This window comes from Notamacropus eugenii, chromosome 2 (assembly GCF_028372415.1).
Source record: "Notamacropus eugenii isolate mMacEug1 chromosome 2, mMacEug1.pri_v2, whole genome shotgun sequence".
Taxonomy (NCBI): Eukaryota; Metazoa; Chordata; class Mammalia; order Diprotodontia; family Macropodidae; genus Notamacropus; species Notamacropus eugenii.
Window position 1 is genome coordinate 319,465,169 of NC_092873.1, and position 22,003 is coordinate 319,487,171.

Consider the following 22,003-nt stretch of genomic DNA (forward strand, 5'->3'; position numbering starts at 1 on the left):
CCAGAAGAGATTACCGCCCCTACCAGCTACCATTACATGAGTAAAGCAATGCCCAGCTGAAACTACACACTTAACAGTTACCCACAGACCAGTGGAGACATCACCACCAATGGGGAACAGGGCCAGTGAGGAGGGCGAGGTGACATCACCGGAAGATATCAATGATCCTGATAGATCAAAGGTTCAAGCTACCCCCTCTATGCTTGTTCCACATTGCCCACGTGCATGCCTTTAAATCTCCATGTTTGTCTACTCCAAAAATGTGGTAAACATTTGTTCGACTGTGCCTCAGGTTTATGAGGGGAAATATTCTATTTCACTTTTCTTTATGGTGTTACTTAATTAAGTGCCTTTGATTTTAACTAATATATCCTCTGACTGACTAGAGGAGAAAAAAATACATCAGTGGGGGCTTTGTAAGTGGAGTAGACATGGCCACACAATAGCTATTAGGAGGGCACTGTGTATGAAAGGGCACCATCAGATTCTACCTTATTATAATTATTATATGCCCAGCTCTATGGGAGGCACTGAGAGACAGTGGGACAGAAAACTGCTATGTTTCCCATGTGATTCGTTCCTTAAATATCTGTTGAACGCTTACTATGTATAAGGCACTATGCTAGATATTGGGGTGAGGGTGGGTGGCTTTTTGGATCAGAAAAGCATGTCCCTGCCTTCATAGAAGCATACAGTCCAGTAGTGGGGATAAAACACAAGGGTTGTATTAAAAGGTAAGGTCTGAATGCATGGTAAAAGACATACAAAGCGAGTCCTGCTGGAAAGAGGAGGGAGAGATCACTTTGGCTTAGGGGAGGAAGTAGACAGAATGCAGGTGGGTCTCAGAGGTAAAGAAAAACTTCACGGCTAAGACAACATTTGAGATTGTGTTGATGTATGGATAGGAACTGTGGATAAGAAGAGATATGGTAGAAGGATTTTTCAGGTAGAGGAAATAACATGTACAAAGACACAAAAGTGGGAAAGTATGGGGATATATTTAGGCATCAGAGATGAGAACTATTTGTGCATGAAGGGGAATTAGGTCCTCAGACTAGGCAGCTCTCCAAGGGGATGTAGAGAAAGGGATATTTGAGTGAGGGTGGCAGGTGGAAAGTAATTTATAACTGTTGTTGGACTTCATTTCCATGGGATCCCAGTAGAGAGAGGCCCTCTGGGCATTACCTGGCTTTCCTAGTTATCTGCATGCTGCAGGCAATCCCTGATGGGCTGGGAAGAGGAGGGCAGGGCCCCTCTCGGGTGTGGTAAGAACCCTGGTGGCCCCCAGGGCCACAGTCAAATGGGTGAATAAAGAAGTGAAGTATTAGAAGCCTGGGGTGGCCATAAGGCAAAGGGATCTGATGGAGCTTCTTCTGTTCTGCATGGCGGTGCTTGGTAAGCTAGCCTTGGATCAGTGGGGACAGAGGGGTGAGAGGAGGAGTTCTAGTGATACCTACAGGAAGGGATTAGATGTGCAGAGGAGGGTCTGGAGGTATACTGGGGTAAGGACTGGAGGCATAAAGAAGAATGAGACATGAGACTACCCCGGATGCCCAACTTTGCTGCCTTAGCCTCCTAGCGATCAGATACTTTTCTCTGCTTGCCCCTCCTTAGCCTTCCAGGCCCTCTTGCTCCTCAGTTTTATGTTGAGACCTCTTCTTTCAAAACTCCTCTCTTTTACAGCCATCGGCAACTCCTTCAGAGTGCAAAGAGAAGAAGGTGAGTACAAGAACATTCAGGTGACAAGGAGCATCCAAGTCTGGAAGTAGCAAGGAGACAGAAGCAGGACACAACTGGACCCGATTTCTGCCACTTATTATTTGTGTGGTCTTGGGAAAATCACTTCACCTTTGAGTTTCAATTTCTTCATCTTTAAAATGGGGGGGGGGGGGGCGGGGTACTAGATGACCTCTAGGTCTGTTCTAGTTCTCAAATTAGGATTCTATGATCTTATCCCATAACCTGGAGCCCATCCCCAGAACCTGGGGACAATCTGTATGAGCAGGAATTAGAAATCCCTTTGGCCCTAGCTGGAATTACAGATAGAAAGCACCTGAGAAAATGGGAAAACATTTCATCAGGGCCTTGAGGGAGCATGGAGGAGTCTTCTCCAGGTATGGGGCCAGATATAGGCTAGAGAGGTAGCCAAGGGTACCATACCTCCCAGAAGATGTGGCCAGCTCTGAAAGAGTGAGGGATGAGGTTGGTTAGTAAGAATTTGCCCCCAAAACCTATGCTTCCCCCAAGTCCCATTCTCACTTCCTGGATAAGTGAACACAGTCATACTGCCCTCCCAGAGGAAATAAATCCAGCTGTGCCCAGAAATACATGAGATTCTTCTGGGGGAAGTGAGTTTCCACAGGGTTTGTGAGGCATCAGATTTTTTTTTTTTTAAGGGAAAAGAGATGCAGTAATCTGAACCCAGAAAAGTTGCCTATGGCCTGGTCTGCCTTGGGGAAAGAGATCTTCTGGGAAGAGAAAGAAGCCCTTGGTCCCAAAGGCAGGGTTAGTCCAACCACTTCCATTTCTAGGATCCTTATCAAAAGGTGTAGGGCAGTGGGCCCTTCTTCAGGGAGTCCCACAGTCCTTCAAGAAAGATAAGGTCCCTGACTGGGGAACGAGATGTCAAGGAGTGTTCCAGGTTGGGCAAAACCAGGCATAAGGGGCCCAAAGTAAAAGACTGTTAGACAAGACTCAACTCCTCTTCCTTCCCTGAATATCATGAAGGATAAATCACCTTGGAAAACAAGGGGATGAATCTCTTCAACAGAGAAAGGAGAAAGGAGAAGCTGGGATGAAGAGTGGATGGATTTCCCAGTGGTGGGGTCTGGGAAAGGACTAGAAGTCTGGAGCAAGAGGTTCTAGTACCCACTCTGCCACCTCCTAGTTATATAATCTTGAGCAAGTCACTCTTTGGGACTTAAATTCATCTTTAAAATAAGGCAGTGAGATCCCCCCTATTTTATAGGTGAGGAAACTGAGGCTTTAAGAAGGAAATGATTTACCCAAGGTCTCACCAATAACAAGTAGCCAAGCCAAGACTCAAAGCCACATACTCTGGCCCCAAGTCTAAGGCTTTTCCCAATATATCACACTGTCTCTCTATCAGTGTGACCTGGGTGATCTCCAGGGTCCCTTACAGCTCTAACATTCTTTTTATGTATCTATGACGCAGAAGTCTTGCTTTGTTGCCTTGTGTCCTCCAGTCAGCCTGCTGAGATGCTATTTACTGGAGAGAGAAGGAGCTAACTGGAATTGAATAGAGAGTGAAAAAGGAAGGGTTGGAGTAGAAATAGACCTTTATCACCTCTTTCACTCTTTGAAAACAAACTTTTAATTTCTTCTTCACTCTTTTTTCTACTTTTTCTCTGTCCCTTTCTGTTCATTTTTCTCTCCTCTTTCCCTCCATCTAGTTCTTTCTATTGCTTCCCTTCTTTTCTTCTCTATTTATTTCCTTTTCCTCCCCTCTTTTCTTCTCCTTAAGATCATGCAGCTAAAGAGATGTGCAACCCTTCTGTTCTCCACAGGAGTCCTGTCTAAACCCATCATCTCCTACAAAATCATAAAGATCTTTCCAAAAAGCCGACTAGTTCATATTTTATGCCACTCAATTCAGGGCCCTCCAGTTATAGACTACATGCTCATGGAGGCATCTGGTATCATAGTAGCGAAGAGGACCATGAATAACGGGCACCCAGCCAGATTTCCTCTTCTTGTCACATTCAAGACCCGGCCAGATTTATTCAATTACTACTGCCATGCAAGCACAACTTTGGGGCAATCAGCCTACAGTGACATACTGAAGCTCTTCTGGGAATTGTGGGGTAGGTGGGGTCATTGGTGGGCATGGGGCTTTAGGGATTAGAGAGTAAGGTGGGCCAGGGCTAGGAGAACAGGACCTGCTAAGCCAGGCCACAGGACAGCTTCACAAGGTCCTGCCTACACTTGTTAGCTTCTCTCTCTAAAAGTACAGATTATGTTTCCAGGTCAACATATACGAAAGGTCTGCTAGGGATGTCTCACTGTGTTGGGTGATGGTAAAGGTCCATGGAGTTGTGGTTGGAGAGAACAGACTATAGAGGTATGAGGTATCTGAAGGCAAAGTTAATAATATTCTAAGAATCATAGACCGAATGTGGGTGGAAGGGAAAGGACCTCAGAGATCAGATGATCTCAAAATTCAGCCTCTTCATTTTATAGATGAGGAAACTGAGGCCTGAGGAACATCTAGGCTCTGACATTAACTCAACGTGTGACTTGCCAGGTGTCCAAGCTCCTCAAAGGGCTCCTTCTACCATACTATTAGATCTCCGAGTTAGTATCTTTCTCGATATAGGCCACATGAAAACCAATTTGAGAAATGTTGTGTAAACTGGAAGGGGGGAGAAGAATAGAAAGGAAATCAATAAGTCAATTAATCAACAATTTAAATGATTATTGATTAATTGAGGAACAGGGGCCACAGAAAATAAGGTGAGCAAGGACAGTGTTTCATAGGAAAGGACTTCTATCTTCAGTGACAAAAAGTCAATAAACAAGTAAGTTTTAAGTACCTTGTACCTAGTACTGTGCTAGGTAAGCTATGTACCTAATATTATGCTCAGGAAAAAAGAGATCCCCTGATGATGGTGCTAGGTTCTGTAGCAGACACAAAAGAATAATATTCAACCCTTATTAAACTTCTATCACATGCAACGTATGAGAGGCAGCATGGTGTTTTAGATAAGGGCTGGACTTGAAATCTGCGTTTATATCCTGCCTCAATGTCCCAAAGCAGCTCTCTAAGACAACAAATTACACAAGTGTTGTAGATCTGCAGCCTCCCTTGTGGAGGGAGTTTCCATATTGGAAAAAAATCACAGGACTCATGTAAAAAAATGAAATTAAATTAAAAATGTGCAGTGTTCTGTGCTAGGTGCTGAGGAATACAAAGATGAATAAAAAGCATTCTAATTAGATGTTTCCTGACTACTAGGAGATAGGTGGGGAAATAAAGTTTATCAGTATGGACTAATATTGAACAACACAAGACAGAATATAATGACATAATAAGGGTTTATTGTGTGGTCAAGAATTTAATCATGTATACAGAGGGCAGGAAAGAAGGAAATCAATGCTGAAGTGCTTACTGTGTACCAAGCTCTGCTAAACACTTCATTTGATCCTCACAACAACCCCAGGAGGTAGGTACTATAATTTTGCCCATTTTACAGTTGAATAAAATGAGATAATCAGAAGTTAAGTGACTTGCCTGGAGTCTTTGACCTAACTGCTTGGGAACAGAGATCAGTGAGATGTGGGATAGTCAGAGAAGGCTTAATTGAAGAGGTGGGAGTGAGAGTTGAATTGTTAGAGGGTATTAGCAGGCAAGAGCCCCTTCCCTTGACTCTGGCAATAATGAGTTGTGTCCTCCCCATTCCTGACCACATATCCTTCCAGTACACTAGCCAGTGTCCTCTGATCATGCCTTGAGAGGAGCCCTAATTGAAAGGCTGTGATCCGTTTGGGACCTCCAGGAAATGCTCCTGAGAATAAACCCGGAGTGTAGCAGCAAACTTCCTGACACATCCAGGATGGCCTGCTAGGACAGGTTCTTAGATCTACCTTTCTAAAAGGAAGCAACTTTTGAGGGGTCAACAATCTTCTTTAATCACATATACCAACAGAGAAAATATATATATACATATATATATCACAGATCAACAGACAGATCCAAGTGTCTGACCATTACATATATGCATAGTTACCAGACAGAGAAGCATCAACATCTGGGTTTTCAAAGCCAGTAACCTTAAGTGAACCAGAGTCTCATCTGGCACAGGAACCTTCTTCCAAAGAGTAAGCCCCAAAACAAAACCTCACCTCAGAGTATATATACACTTTTCAGAGCAAGAGAGCACAACCCTCATGAGGGTCATGCCCCAGGGCTTCATTAGAAGTTAACAAAAGGTGTGGGTCTTCCTACAAAACAATCCTCCCCTAATCAAACTTCCCTTAATGGGCTCTACCTGAGGCTCATTAATGGGCTGGGAAGATCTTTTAACTCCCTTTAATATTACAATGAGAAAAAAGGGGAAGAGGAGATGTAGGGCTGGACAAAAAGCGATAGGGTTGCTTCCTCTTCAATTCAAATAGAACTCTAGGTACCAAGGACGCTACACACTCTTAACATTTTCTCATCCTTTCCCTACCTTCCTTTCATAGAACCAGTGTCCCAGCCTCAGGCCAACTTCACCCTGGTGGATACAGGATCAGGCCAAATAGTCGTGGTGTCATGCCTAGCATCTGAGGGCAGCCCACCCATCACTTACATGCTACTCAGGAAGGATGGACACATCTTAATGAAGGAGACACCTCGCCCTGGAAGACCAGCCAACTTTTCCTTCCCAGTGCACAAAACATCAGCCTGGTATGCATGCCAGGCCAAGAATATTGGCAGTGCAGAATTCAGTGCCCTCACACTGGTGCCCCCAGGTAAGAGGACCTTTTATTTGGACAAATGAGGAGGGAGGGGAGGGAAGCCCAGGAAGAATGAAATCCCCTTATGAGGCTGCCACTGATGGTACCCATGTATCTTTGAGACTAGGGATGGTTGGGATCTGAGCTTTTCATGGGCCTTAAGGATCTGTGACTGAACTTGTGTGGATACTTACCAGGGTTGTGTTAGTAAATATTTAATAACCAGTTCTCCAGAAAACAGCAACAAAATGATCATGACACACTTTTAAATTGAATCTACCTTATTTTTTCCATCCCTCTCCTAAGGCTAGACAATCAACAGAACAATAAATCAGGTCTTGATTTGTACCATTTGCTGATTTCCAAGGTATAAATGTTCACATTGAACATTGAATCCAGCATGAACACCTCTGCTTGTAGCCTTCATATATCTTCACCAGTCTTTGTAGACCTCAGCGACCAAACTAATTACATGGTAGCCAAATTTCAGGTCATGAATCTTTATGAATTTAGCTTCAAATTTATGTCAATAGATGATGTAACTGGGCGCACATCCAAAGCCTTTCTACATTAATAAAATCTACCAGAGGTTTTATTCTTCAGGTGTATGCTTTAAGAATCCAGTCAACATTGGAAGAGGACTTTGAGGATGACCTGATAGTTAAACTATAAAAATCCTCTCAACATCTGCTTTTTGGCCTGGGAAAGAACTGATGGCAATGGAGCAAGCCCCCAGCAAGGGCCAGCACACTCATGCCCAACAGCAAAAAGACATTCTGCTTTTCCCACTTCTCAACACTTTCTCCAAAGGCCCTTCCACCTCTCGAGAGTGGGGTGGGGGAAAGGACAGCAACCCTAAAGGAAATCCAAAAGAAAGTCTTTAACATAGTTTCTTCTTGCTATCGCCCACAGGGGAGCTGCCCCTGGCACCAACTTTTGTACTGGCTCTAACTTCCATGGTGGCTGCCACATTTATAATCCTGTACACAACAAAGGTAAGGGCTATGAGTTGGGGAAGGACAGGGTAAGGAAAATAGGAGTTAGGAGAGGCAGTGCCAATCCCAGAGCAAAGGGGAGAGAACAGAGGCAGAGGAGTGATGGCACCAGCTAGGGAGTCAGAGGGTTAAGTGTGTATGGTTACATGTTTGTGTGTGTAAGAGTTTGTGCTGTCGTCATTGCCAAAGTGTGGTTAATTCCTTGGAGGTTCCTAGGGATCTTCCTTCCTTCCTTCCTTCCCTCCCTCCCTCCCTCCTTCCTTCCCTCCTTCCTTTTTTCCTTCCTTCCTTCCTTCCTTCCTTCCTTCCTTCCTTCCTTCCTTCCTTCCTTCCTTCCTTCTTTCCTCCCTCCCTTCCTCCCTCTTTCAGTTCCTTTCTTCTTTCCTGTCTCTTCCTGTAAAAAACTTGTGGAATATGTGAGGATTCTTATTAGTTAGGGGTTGAATTAGTCACTGAAGTCCCTTCCAACTCTAAAATACTGTAAATATTTGTTTTAAAATGAATGCCTTTTGCTTTTATACCATATTAAGTAAAATCGATCAATACACTGCTGACAGTATATGCAGTATTTCATCACCCTTCCCCTACAATGATGATGATGATGATGATGATGGCTGACTTTATATAGTGTTTTATTATGTGCCAGGCACTGTGCTAAGCACTTTACCATTATCTCATTTGATACTCATCACAGCTCTGGGAGCTAAGTGCTATTATTATCTTCATTTGATAGATGGGGAAAGTGAGGCAAACAGCAGTGAAGTGACTTGCCCAGGGTCACACAGCTAGTAACTGTCTGAGACTGGATTTAAACTCAGGTCTTTCTCAATTCTTCTCTACAGTCAAGATTCGTCATAATTGTACATTCAGTTTTAGTTTTTTGTTCTTTCCACTTATTGCTGTAATCATTGCATATATTGTTTTCCTCATTCTGCTTTCTTCATTCTGCATCAATTCACTTAAGTCTTCCTATGTTTTTCTGAATTCCTCTTTTTTGTTTTATCTAATGGCACAGCAATATTGTATTAAATTCAAATAAGGCAGTTTGTTCATCAATAACTCCAACCAATGAATACTTATTCTATTTTGATTTTTTTTTGCTATCACAAAAAAAGTGCTGCAAAAAATATTTTGCTACATCTGGGATTATTTTTTTCTGTCTTGGACTTCAGTGGAGTATATGCCTGTCTTCAGAAAAGATTTCCAGGTGAAGGATATGGAGAGTAGAATAATTTTTTTTTTTTGCGTGATTCCAAATTACTTTCCAGAAAAGTTGAATCAACTCACAATTCAACTGACATTTCCTGTCTTTTTACAGCACTAGTAATGTGGATTTTTCACGTTTTTGCCATTTTGTCAATTTTCTGGGTGTGAATGAAAGCCTCAGAGTTGTTTAGATGCGCATTTCTCTTATTATAACTGATTCAGAGCTGTATTTCATATGGTTTTTAATGCTTTACAATTATTTTGAGAATTGTTTATTCATATATGTTGATTATATATGTGTGTGTGTATATATATATAAATAAAAATACACACACATGCAAGGAAATGGCTCTTGAATAAGTGTTTATTTTCTTTTTAAAAATAACTTTTTATTTATATCATGAAAATTTCTTCCAGTATCCCTTCCTCCCCATTCCCAAAGAACCAGCCCATATAATAATATTATTTAAAGAATAAAAGAAGAGAAAAAGACTACTAAAACCAATAAAAACATAGAAAAAGATACACCAAATGGACCATACCCATGGACATCCCGCCCCTATAAAAAAGTGGGGATATTTTCTCATTTCTCTCCTTTGCGGCCATGTTTGTTCTTTACAATTTTGCAACTTTCACTTTTATTTGTTTTCTGGTTCTTTCCACAGTGTTTGCCTCAATTTCCTCATCTATAAAATGAGAATAATTATAACACCTATCTCCAAGAGTTGTTGTGAGGATCAAATAAGATAATAGTTGTAAAGTTTTTAGCTCAGTGCCTGGCGTGTAGTATTTTATAAATGTTGCTTTTATTTATTGAAGTCATTTTGTATGTGTGTGTGTGAGCTAGGTGGTGAAGTGGATAGAGTGTCAGACCTAGAATCGGGAATACTCATCTTAAGTTCAAATCTGGACTCAGAACTTGGTAACTGAGTGACCCTGGACAAGTCACTTAACCCTATTTACCTCAGTTTCTTCACCTGTCAAATGAACTGGAGAAGGAAATGGCAAGCCACTCCAGTATCTTTGCCAAGAAAACCCCAAATGGGGTCATGAAGAGTTGGACACAACTAAGATGACCGAACAATAATATGTACCTGATTCTGTTTACTTCACTTTGCATCAGGTTGTACAAACTTTTCAATACTTCCTTGTATTCATTATATTCATCATTTCTTACAGCACTGCAATATTTCATTACATTTTTTTTTTTACCACAATTTATTTAGCCATTCCCCAACTAACTGGCATCTCCTTTGTTGCCAATTCTTTATTACCACAGTGAGTGCTGCTAAATATTTTGATATGTGTGGGGACTTTCTTCTTATCAATGAACTCTCTGGGTAGAAACCTAGTAATGGAATCTCTGGGTCAAAGGATGTGGACATTTTCGTCCTTTTCTTTGCATAATTACAAGTTTCATTCCAAAACAGTTGTATTGAATCACAGCTCTACCAACAATGCGCTAGCATCTGTCTTCCTACAACCCTACCAACATTGATTATTCCCATATTTTGTCATCTTTGCCAATTTGTGGGCTATGAGATAAAAACCTCAGTGTTATTTTAATTTGTATTTATTATTAGTGTTTTGAATTATTCTTTCATATAGTTGTTAATAGTTTGTAATCTGTCTTTTGTGAACTGTTTAGTCAAATCCTTTGGCTCCTTATATATTAAGAAATGGTTTATGGCCAAATGAGCATTTATACATATATACACACATATGTGTAGTTAGTTGTCTAATTCTTACTTTATTTGAGAAATTTGATACAAAGATTTTTTTCATCCATTCAACCATTTTCCTTCCTTCCCTAAATATACTAATTTTGCTTGTGCAGAAGCTATTCAGTTTTATGTGATCAGTCATTTATTTTATCTTCATTGCCTCCATCCCTTATACATTTCCTACCCATAACTGTGAAGATATGATCTGCTTCTCTTCTAATTTTTTAAAATTGTCTAATCGTTAATATTAAAGTCATGTCTCTATTTTGAATTTATTATGGTCAACAAGCATTTATGAAGCACCTACTCTGTGCTCAGCACTAGGTACATACGAAGATAAAAATGAAACATTCCCTGCTTTGAAGAAGCTTATTTCTAATTAGGAGAAACAACACTTACACTGTTATAAATGCAAAACATTTTCCAGGGGGAGGACCCTAAGCACTGAGGGGATTATGCAAACCCTCAGGGAACAAGAAAATGGCAGTTGAATTGAGTTGAGCCTTGGAGAAAGATAAGCATTCTACCCTGCAAAAGGGAGGAGAGAATCTTTTCTGGCAATGAGAGGTAGTTTATGTAAAGGCACAAAAGTAAGAGAGAAGAGTCATGTGGAAGGATCCAGGGGTTAGACAAGTTTGGCTAGCATGTAGTATTCCTGAAAGAAAGTAATGTACCATGTAATATATCTGAAAAGACAGTCTGACAGATTGTGAAAGACTGAATACCAGGGAAGTTTTCCTTTTATCCTAGAGGCCAGAGGGAGACACTGACACTTATTGAGCAGGGAATTGACTCATTCAGATCTGTAATTCAGAAACATCAATTTGGCAGCTAAGAATAGTTTGGCTTGGAGTGGGGGAAGCCTAGAGGCAAAGGATCAATTAGGATGCTATTGCAATCGGCCAGGTAAGAGGAGATGAAAGTAGGAAATAGGATAATTGTCATGTGAGTGGAGAGAAGAGGATATATGAAAGAAATGTCATGGAGGCAGAATAACTAGACTTTGAAATTGAATTTGAAAGGTAAGGGAAGAGGGAAAAGTCAAAAATAACACTGTGATTCCACTAGTCATTTATTCTTCCTGGTGTAGGAGAGATTTGAGAGTTGAGATGGGAGGGTTGTAAAATCAGCGAGAAAAATCTCTAGGTGACTTTTTAGGATCTAGCTTAGATATTAACCTTACTTACAGGTGTATGTTGGCAAATGTTTAACAACTAGCTCTCCCGGAAAAAAAAATGTATACACACAACACACTTTTAAGCTTAATCGTCATTTTTTTTTTGAAGCAGTTGGGATTGACTTGCTCAGGGTCACATAGCTTGAAAGTGTCTAAGACTGGCTTTTGAACCACATGCTCTTGACTCCAGGACCAATACTCCTCCACTGCCCCACATTTAATTTTCATTATTAATATTTCCTCCATCACTTTCTTTTTTTTAAGTCATTGAGTTTTTCTTTTTTAGTTATAGTTTTCAACATTCATTTCTATAAGATTTTGAGTTCTAAATTTTCTCTCCCTACCTCTCCTCCCTCCCCAAGAGGTGTGCAATCTGATACAGGCTATACATATACAGTCATATTAAATACATTTCCACATTAGTCTTGCTGTAAAGGAGAATTAGAATCAAAGGGAAAAACTATGAGAAAGAAAAAACAAAAAAGAGAGAAAAGAATATGCTTTGATCTGTATTCAAACTCCATAATTCTTTCTCTGAATGTGGATAACATTTTCAATCATGAGTCTTTTAGAATTGTCTTAGGTTCTTGCGTTGCTGAGAAGAGCTAAGTCTATCAAAGTCAGTCATCACACAATATGGCTGTTACTGTGTACAATGTCCTGCTGGTTCTGCTCACTTCACTCAGCATCAGTTCATGTAAGTCTTTCTAAGATTTTGTAAAGTCCACCTGCTCATCATTTCTTATAGCATAATAGTATTCCATTACCTTCATATACCACAACTTCTTCAAACCAATTAATGCTCATCCCTTCAATTTCCAATTCTTGGCCATCACAAAAATTGCTGCTATAAATATTTTTGTACATACAGATCCTTTCCCCATTTTTATGATTTCTTTGGGATACAGACCCAGAAGTGGTATTGTTGTGTCAAAGGGTATGCACAGTTTTATTGCCCTTTGAGTATACTTCCAAATTACTCTCCAGAATCATTAGATCATTTCACAATTCCCCCAACAATGCATTAGTATTCCAATTTTCCCACATTTTCTCCAATATTTATCATTTCCATGTTTTGTCATGTTAGCCAATCTGATGAGTGAGGTGATACCTCACAGTTGTTTTAATTCGAATTTCTCTAATCAATAGTGATTTAGAGCATTTTTTCATATAACTATAGATAGCTTTAATTTCTTTCTCTGAAAACTGCCTGTTCATATCCTTTGACCTTTTATCAATTGGGGAAAGATTTGTGTTCTTATAGATTTGACTCGTTTCTCTATATATTTTACAAGTTAGGCCTTTATGAGAGACACTAGCTATCAAAATTGTTTCCTAGCTTTCTTTGTGCAAAACCTTATCATTAAATGTAATAAAAATTATCCATTTTGCATTTCATAATGTTCTCTATCTCTTGTTTGGTGCTCCTGATGTGCTTATAGTATCACCCTTTATGTCTAAATCATGTACCCACTTTGACCTTATCTTGATATACAGTATAAGATGTTGGTTTCTGTCAAATTGTGAACTCTTATCCCAGAAGCTGGAGTCTTTGGGTTTATCAAGCAGTAGATTACTATGGTCATTGATTACTGGGCATCACTTTCTTTAGTCTAGACAATCAACAAACAATAAATCAAACCCTGAGTTGTAGCATTTGCTGTTTTCCAAGGTATAAATGTTCACATGAAAATTTAACAAGTAGTTCTCAAATATAATTTGCCCCTCTCCAACCATGACTCCTGTGCCATTTCCTCTCCAGCCTCTACCCTGCCTCAAAACTCAAAGTTAATACAATGGTGCCCTAAGAGTTAATATTAAGGGTTGCTTTTTCAGTACCTTGTGAGGGCCCTCCTGAACTTGAGGGCATCCTAAAGTCCCTCCCTCTTACCATAAAATACCATAAAACCCTTATCCTAGACCATAAAATTCCTTGTCTTCCTCATCCTGGAACATAAAGTTTTCCTTGTCCCTTATCTGGTGTCATCTATCTTCCTCATCTCCAACCCTCATTAGAAACCCTAAAAATTACATCATCATCCTACAGGCTGTGCTACCTGTATTTTTGCCTATATAAGTCTGGTTCTTTTCCTATATCAGTGCCTTTGTTTAGCTCCTTTCTAAATCTCAGGCCCATTGCTTTTGCATTGATAAAGCTTCCAATGACTAAAGAGAAGGTCTAAGTGAATTCATTCACATCTGAACCAGCTCTCCCATTTCTCTCCTCAACAAAGAGATTGTCATTTGCAGCATTTGCCAGCTGGGAAGGCTGAACAGGCAACTTTTCTTGCTTATCACTCTCCATTATTTCATGAGTTGCTGTCCCCCAAATTACCCTTTCCCCATCCCCACCCCCAATGCTTCACTCAGTGACCCACCCTCTTCTGAGGAACCACTCCTGGATTTAGCTATGATGGTCCTCAGACAGGAAACATATGGTTTGTTTTGTCACCAGCTGGGCTAGAAGTCCTCCCTGCTTGGTATGACAGCTTTAACCCTGCTTGGGTAGGTTTGAAGAACCCAAGGTCAATACCATACTACAATGACATTTTCAAAGGGGATTTTTATGGTAAGGTTTTAAGCTGTATGATTCAATGCTGACATACAATGATTATGTCACACACCTTTTGAAATGCAGAAGTTCAGTTTGAAATGGAGGAAATACCCTTGTAGATCACTCCCAGGCCTCTGTTCCTCAAGCCTTGCTGGGGTTTCTGTAGGATCCATTCAACATCTTTGCCTCCCTGTGACTTTTTTCCTACCACAACAATCCCTATATGACTCTTAGCAATATCCTTCTATTAGTTCTATGAAGTGGGATCCATCAGATGTGCTGAGTCATTTCATTTCTTCAGACCTCAGTTTCTTCATCTGAAAAATGAGAGACTTGGACCAGATCACCTTGAAGTTCCCTTCCAGCCTAAATCCTATGAATTTCATAGGATAGAATTCATAGAATGTTATGGAGATGATTATAGGATCCTCAAAACATAGACTGGGAGCTAAAAGAAACTTTGGAGCTCATCTAGTCCTCACAAATACAGAAGTGAACCTACCATTTTGTTGACATGAATATTCTACTGTTCTGGGCTGAGTCTGACTCAGGCCAGTTCCCCAAACAGTTTATATTCAATATTAGAATAAAAATGAGACAGATTATGAGCTCCTTAAGGGCAGAAACTTAGCTAGTGCTGGAGAAGACTATTCAACAAGGATATGTATTCATAAGACATCTCCAAGTAGATTCAACTGAGTTAATCTCCCCTGCCTCAGAGTTTCCCATGATGGTGCTGGTTGTTAGTTCTTCATTCTAGAAGAGGACCATGACATCAGAGAGGTGACGATTTAAGTGATTTAAGTTAAGGAAGACTATACAAAGTCATCAGCCTCACTTTCTCCTCCAGAGTCATCTGAGTCCAGGAGTGATACATCAGGACAACTGGAGATGGCCCTGGATGCAGTGGGAGACCTTGGCCTTTTAAAGCTAAGGTCAACTTTAATAGGTCTCAGTTTGACTGAGGCAATGCCCATTCAGTGATTAAGGCTAGGTAAGAGTAGAGGCAAAGAATGGCCTCTTTACTTACTGAAAAAAAAAAATCAGTCTGGGAGGGCAAGACCCTTAGGTTTCTGACCAAACAGAAACTATTTACATGTACTCTGAGCTAATCAAGACCCAAACAAAGATCAAGTGGGGCTTGGTCTGGGACTTATTGTTGGTCAATCAAGGAGAGCCAAAGTGATTTGGTTTTAAGGTGAGGTCCTTAAGGAAAAAAAAGGTTTCTGGGATCAAAATTTACTTTCTTTTGGGCAGAGAACCCACTGATTTATTGTGAGTTTCTGTGCCTGTTTTGTTCTCAGGTGACCATGAATTGTTATCAACTACTGAAGCCTTTCATTTCCTGGGTCCATTAAGTCTTCCTGGGCTTTTGGGGAAAATTAGCCTAATTTGCATTAGAAAGGAGCACTGTGCCTAGCTCCAAAGTCTTTACATTCTACCCGGGCTATAAATAAACAGGACATTGTGCCTACCACAACAACCCCTATATGACTCTTAGCAATGTCCTTCTATTAGTTCTATAAAGTGGGATGCATCAGATGTGGTGAGGGCCTTCCTTCATTTCTCTTGACGTCATAAGGTTACCATTGGACCATGTAACTCTTGCCATCTGACTGTCCCATATACTTTGCTCATACATTTCCTTAATAATATTCTTTACACTGATATACTTTTCTAATTCCTTTTTTCATAATGTGCCACAGTTTGCTCATGGCTCCTGTATACCTTTCCAGTGATTGCCTTTTGTCCAACCCTTTCATTTTATAGGTGAGGAAACTGAATTCAGTAATTAAGCTAAGATCACTGAGGTAGCATAGGTCAAAGTCAAAACTTGCATTCAGGTTCACTGACTCTAAATCAAGCTCTCTATCCACTGCATCTTCCTTCTGGCTTTGTGAAGCTTCCACAACCCTATCTAAACTCTGATATTTTTTCTTTTTTTCCCAAGTGTTCCTCCTTTTAGAGCTGGACCTGTGTTGAGGGTTGGGAATGAGGGAAAAATGAGAGAAATACAGTGGCTAGGCAATCTGGACCACCACAAATGATGGAATGATGCTCTCCTCTGTTTGTCCTGTTAATACGCTCTTCTGCCTGAAGGAATGTGTCACCTGCTTCAGAAGTGTGTATGTGAGGGTGCAGGGGAGATGACGGGTAGTTTTACTAACCATGTGTGCATGTATGTGGAATGTATTAATGGGATGAGGTATGTGTGAATGACAAAGGTTGGTATCTCTGTGTGAGGTAGGTCAAATGGAAGCTACAAAGAGAATCTGCCAAACAGATAGAGAAAGGATAAAGATACAAGTAGTAAAGGGGAAGAAATGCAGTTCCTGTCAACATTTCAATGTCTTGTGAATTTTTTCAGGGTCCTGGTCAGAAAACAGAAAGTGGGGAATACTTGTAGATCAGGCAGAGACTTAGGATTTCTGGGTTCTGTGTCAGGCTCTTGCTCTGATTCATCATGTCAAGTGTCAGCTACTTGCTCACTTTGTGATTCAGTTTTCTCTTTTGTAAAATTGGACCAATAACTTACTCTCTTCCCTTTCTTGGGTACAGATGAACATATGACAATAAAGCAGCTTGTCATAACAGTTTTTGGTATGGAGTTTCAACGTGGACTGTCATGAAACATTGCCGTCATCCTTATCAAACTTCCAGTATGAGGGACAGCTAAGTGGTGAAGTGGACAGAGTGCTGACTCTGAAGTCAGGGGGACCAGCCTCAGACTAGTTGTGTGACCCTGGGCAAGTAACTTAACCCTGATTGTCTCCAAAAAAATAAATGAATAAAATTTAAAAAACAAAGCAAAACAAAGAGCTACAGTCCCCAAGAACATTAGCAACTTTGAATAAATACATCCAGAAATGACTGCCTTATTGCTTTATTGGCTTAGAGTTTTTCCATGTTTGAAGTTATAAATGCATCTTCTTTCCAAAAGAAAAGCAAATGAATTCAAGGAATAAGAAATAGAGTAAAAGCATAGAGCCCTGTCTTCAATTAATTTTAGTTCAACTGAATAAATTTTATTAAGTGTTTACAATATGCAAGGCACAGTGCCAGGTCTCAATGATATAAAAACAAACAAAAATAACCCCACGGTCACTGACTTCAAAGAGCCTATACTCTACTGGAAAATGTGACACATCAACAGATATTTTTTATAAGATAATTTGAAGAGGAAAAGAATACCAACTGAGTAGAGAGGAGACCAGGACCAGCTTCTCCAAAGAGGTGGCAAATGAGCAGAGTTTTGAAGGAAGCTAAGGATGTCTGAGAAGGCAGTGCATTACAGGCCAGAAAGATCACAAGGCGAGTGTGACAAGGAAATGACAGAAGGCTGAGTTTGGGAGAGATCATGTGTTGGGGTGTAAGCTCAATTCTCACGTGAACGGTTTCGGGCAAGTAAATGTGAGGACTTCTAAACCTCAGAGTTCTCATGAGGCCCCCCAGGGAACAGCTGGGAATTGAGGAGTGAAACACAAGCTATCTTGTTTTTCCACCTCTTCTCAGTGGAAACTTGCTGGGGAGAGCATCCCACCCTTGAGATTGGTCCGTGGTCTGATCATACCTGTTGTTAATTAGCTAGGGGCTGAGAGCCCACATGGTATTCACATGTAAACTATGCGGCTGGGAGAGCTTAAGTAGGGGCAGGAAAGCCTGAGGGGTTCCCCTCCGGGGGTCCCTCCCCTCTTCTGAGTCTGTCCTCTTGCTGTATGATCCTTGCTCTTTGGGAGGAGGAGGGTTCCTTTCTCCTGGGGAAGAACTCGCCCTGCATATGGATACATAACTAAGACCCTGAATAAAGCCTACCACCTTGTTTGACTCTGGAAAGTCTCTTCTTTCAATACGTTTCTCAGGCTGATCACCAAAGACCTGCGAAAGGTAAACAGACTCAGGTAGCCCACGGCAATGAGGCCCAGCAATCATGTAGGCAGCTTTAGCTGGTGAAACACTATAATGGAAAACAATGAGGTAGTTTTAAAACGTATAGTTTTAAATTTCCATAATGAATTCTTCTGCCTGTGAAATTCCAGTTTTGTTGTCAAATAGAAATGATTGCTTTTAATGAATGTAGAGAGAGTTTGCAGTGAAACATTGAGGACAACCAAAATAAATTGATTTACTATCAATTTATAGGTAAAGCAAAGGCATAAATGTATTATCACTGCTATTATTGTATATAGTTCTAAAAATACTAGCTATAGCAATTCCACTACAAAAAATAAATTGAACAAAGAAATACAGGCGGAAAAAGAAACAAATTGATCACTTTTTGCAGATAATATGATGATCTACCTAAAGAATTGTTGTCAGCTGGGTCTGACTCTGGCCAGTCCCCTAGATCAAAATGAATTATCTGTCGGTCATTCTGCTGAGGTTTGGGGAGCTTGGGACCCCAAAATAGCAACACACCAGGTCCTGCTCAAATGAATTCGACCCAAGCCTTCTTTCAGCCAAAGTAAAACAAACAAACAAAAAAAGTAAAGATTCACCAAATTGGGTTGACTCTTAAGAAGCCTCACCATTTGTGATGCTTACACTAGTAGGCAAGATAGAATCTGGGCTAGACTGTGTCTGAGCTAGAGTGAATCTGAGAACCTTTGTGGAGACAAGAAGGCTCTTATATACAGAAAGACTATAGGAGGGACCTGGGAGTGGTCTTGTAGTCTGAGGGTTCCAGGAATGATCTTAGTGGGAGTGGTTCGTAGCCTGGGGTGTCTAGAGGTCTTGGTGGGACTGATCAGTAGCCTGGGGTGAATAAGGATCTTGATAGGGGTAGCCAACAGCCTGGAGAATGAGATTTTGATAGGGTGGGACGTATAACAGAAATTTGGGCATAGCGATAATGAAAAGCTTATGGGCTTCAAGAGAATGCCAGATCAGGTAGAGAAATCCAAGGAGCTTTCAAGGTGAGGTTTTCCAGGGCTCTTTAGACAAATAGGACTAAAACTCTTTTGGGGTAAGAGACAAAGGCCTTGGTTTGGGCCTGTACCGGTCAATTCAACATTTAACAGAAGAAAATTTACTTACCCATAGTAGAAAAAGGATATTGTTTCAGATGAACTTTCCCTGCACCTGAGTTGTCTGTTGTGGTGGGCCATGAGAGACAGGCCTCATGGCTTTTTGTACTCAGATGTCAGTAGTCGGACCCTTTAATACCCTCAGGAAATTAATTCTTTTTTTTTTTAACAGTATTTTCCCCCAATTGCATGTAAAGATAATTTTTAACATTCACTTAAAAAAAAATTGTTCCAAATTTTCAACCTCTTTCCTTCCCTTCCCCCCTCTCTAAAAAAGGTAAGAATTTAAAATAGGGTATATGTGTGCAACCATGTAAAACATATTTCCATATTACTCATGTTGAGAAAGAAAAAATAGACCCAAAGAAAAAAAACACAAAAAAGAAAATGAAAGTAATATGCTTCAGTCTGTATTCAGACTCCATCAGTTCTTTCTCTGGAGGTGGATAGCATTTTCCAGCATGAGTCCTTTGGAATTGTCTTACATCATCGTATTGATGAGAAGAGCTAAGTTATTCATAGTTGATCATTGACCAATACTGCTGTTCTTGTGTACAATGTTCTGTGAGCAGCATTCCTTGTAAGTCTGTACAGATTTTTCTGAAATCTGCCAAGGAAATTAATTCTTAAGGATGGTTCCAATACCTTTTAAAGGAAAACAAGTAACACAGCCCACATAAGATAAAGACTGTGGTAGGTTGGCAAATATTTAACAATGGATCTCTTTGAAAAGCAGGAAAACTTTTAAGTTTAATCTGAACAGTTTTCTCTATCATTTTGTTAAGTCTATAGACAATTAACAAAATAATAAAACAGGTCCTGTTTTATAGGGTTCGTCAGATTTTTTTGGAGGGGAAAGGAAGGAAGTTGTAAATGCTCATACTGAAAATTTAACAATTAGTGATTTGAGCTGACCCTAGCTCATCCCTAAAGAAGATAAAATGAACTATTTTGTTTACAAAAACTTGGGGAAAAGTTACACAAATAAGATCAATGCAGGTTAAAGGGAAACAGGTAATTTTGAAAAAAAAAATTTGCAGTAAATTTCTCTGATAAAGATCTCATTTCCAAGATGTATAAAGAACACATTGAAACATGACAATGAGCCACTCCCCCAAGAGACAATTAATCAAAAGATACAGATAGCAGTTATCTTTAAAAAAAAATAGTATCGATTCAAAGTTTCTATCATTTTTAAACATGAAATACAACATGGATATTGTCAACATGAAAATATTTGGTTGAAAGAGGCAAACAGGCAAATACATATATATTTGTATCATTTGTTCCCTTAAAGCTAGCAGCTACATGATCATGGAACCAGAAGGAAACCTCTGACTGCCTAATAGAAGGATGAGCAGGCTTAAACATGTTTTAGAACCAACCCAGGATCTCTGTGTCCCTCAGATTCATGGTCCCCAAATGTTTTAATAATACCATAAGAAAGGATTCTCCTTAGTTGAGTGGGTTGTAACACAGTGAGACAAGACAATTGACAAGGTAGAGTCAGTTGGAGATTAAGATCCCAGGATGTCTGCTTCCTCTGTCTCTGCATATCAAGATAAGAAGAAAAAAATCACTCTGATTGTAGGTATCCTGTCATAAACAGGCCTTTGAAGCTGCTGACTCAGGAAAGGGCATTTTTAGAATGAACCAAAGCAGTCGGATTGATTAGTTCAGGCTTTGGCCCTTATTAAAAGTCCAAAAATGATATTAAATGTTATCAATATATACAGTGACTTTCAGTGGTGTTTTTCCGTAGTTTATCACACACAAAATCCCTTTCCCTTTTGATCCAGATTTCTTCCCTTCTCTGTATATAATTTAAAAATCTGCCTACTTTTAAATTTATAAAATGTATTTTTCTGCCTATGAAATTCCAGTTTTGTTTTCAAATAGAAATGATTGCTTTTTCTGAATGTAGAAAGAGTTTGCAATGAGACATTGAGGACAGAATTATAAATTATGGGGTTTAGAATTAGTTTACATTGTATACACATTGACATGAATTTGGGACACTTCCCTTTTCCCAAAAGTTTCCCTGAGAAACCATGATATCTTCTTATAGAAGGCAAGTGGGTAATAGGATTAGATTAAACATTGTGACAGTTATTCTGCCTGTGTCTTGAAAAAGAAGAGAAAAAAGTAAGAGAAAATGGCCTGCTTGAATATTAATGGGAAGTTTATCTAGAAGGTAAGAGGAGCAAAAGGACACATTAGTAAAATACTAAACTGCAAACTATTTTAAATATTTTAGACCACAACTTATTTTAAATAGATTTAAACATAAAACAAAATAAAGCCCCAAGAAATTTAAAAATCTGAGGTTGGCATAGTTTTTTCCAGGAGAAGTTGTAGCCCCTTATATGTGCATGGCTATAGTATTTACCCAAGAAGTTTTACAGATCATCTGCCCTCCAACCGGAGGAGCCAGTTTGTACCTGACTCCGGAAAGCTAATTAATAAATGATCAGTGTGAACATTTATACCATGGAAATAGGACAAAAGCCACAAATCAGGCCTTGATTTATTGCTATGTGAATTATCCAGACTTAAGAACATGATGGAGAAAATGTTAATAGTACAGATAAAACTTTAAAGTGGGTTGAGCATTTTCCTCCCCAGAGAGCTGGTTGTTAAATATTTACTTATGTACCCCTGCCTCCAACTGAATTCCTGCTGTGGTCAGATCTTCAAAGATGTTCCTTAATAACAAGATAATTAAGATTGTGATTACTGGGGGTTCTAACCTGCCTCTCTTCAGCACTGATACAGGAGCCTGAAAATTCAAGAGCACCAATGTCAGGGACAAAAACCTTGCATTTTTTGAAGGCAGAATACTGCCCTTTCTCTCTCTGCCAAAA

At 39.8% G+C, this 22,003-nt stretch overlaps 1 protein-coding gene across 1 annotated transcript; it reads left to right on the forward strand.

Annotated features, from left to right (window-relative positions):
• The first annotated feature begins 1,205 nt into the window (after positions 1–1,205).
• On the forward strand, positions 1,206–16,986 carry C2H17orf99 (chromosome 2 C17orf99 homolog). Its single transcript, XM_072645167.1, has 6 exons — positions 1,206–1,395; positions 1,684–1,719; positions 3,528–3,824; positions 6,205–6,474; positions 7,372–7,454; positions 16,675–16,986. Exons 1-6 carry the CDS (start codon positions 1,362–1,364, stop codon positions 16,684–16,686), a joined length of 732 nt encoding a protein of 243 aa, XP_072501268.1. The 5' UTR covers positions 1,206–1,361; the 3' UTR covers positions 16,687–16,986.
• The last annotated feature ends 5,017 nt before the right edge of the window (positions 16,987–22,003 follow it).

Bases quoted from the DNA above. Each gene is read 5' to 3' on its own strand.
- C2H17orf99 (XM_072645167.1), top strand. From the start codon at position 1,362: ATGGAGCTTCTTCTGTTCTGCATGGCGGTGCTTG. The intron at 1,396-1,683 runs GTAAGCTAGCCT...TCTCTTTTACAG, and splicing joins GTTCTGCATGGCGGTGCTTG to CCATCGGCAACTCCTTCAGA. The intron at 6,475-7,371 runs GTAAGAGGACCT...TATCGCCCACAG, and splicing joins CCTCACACTGGTGCCCCCAG to GGGAGCTGCCCCTGGCACCA.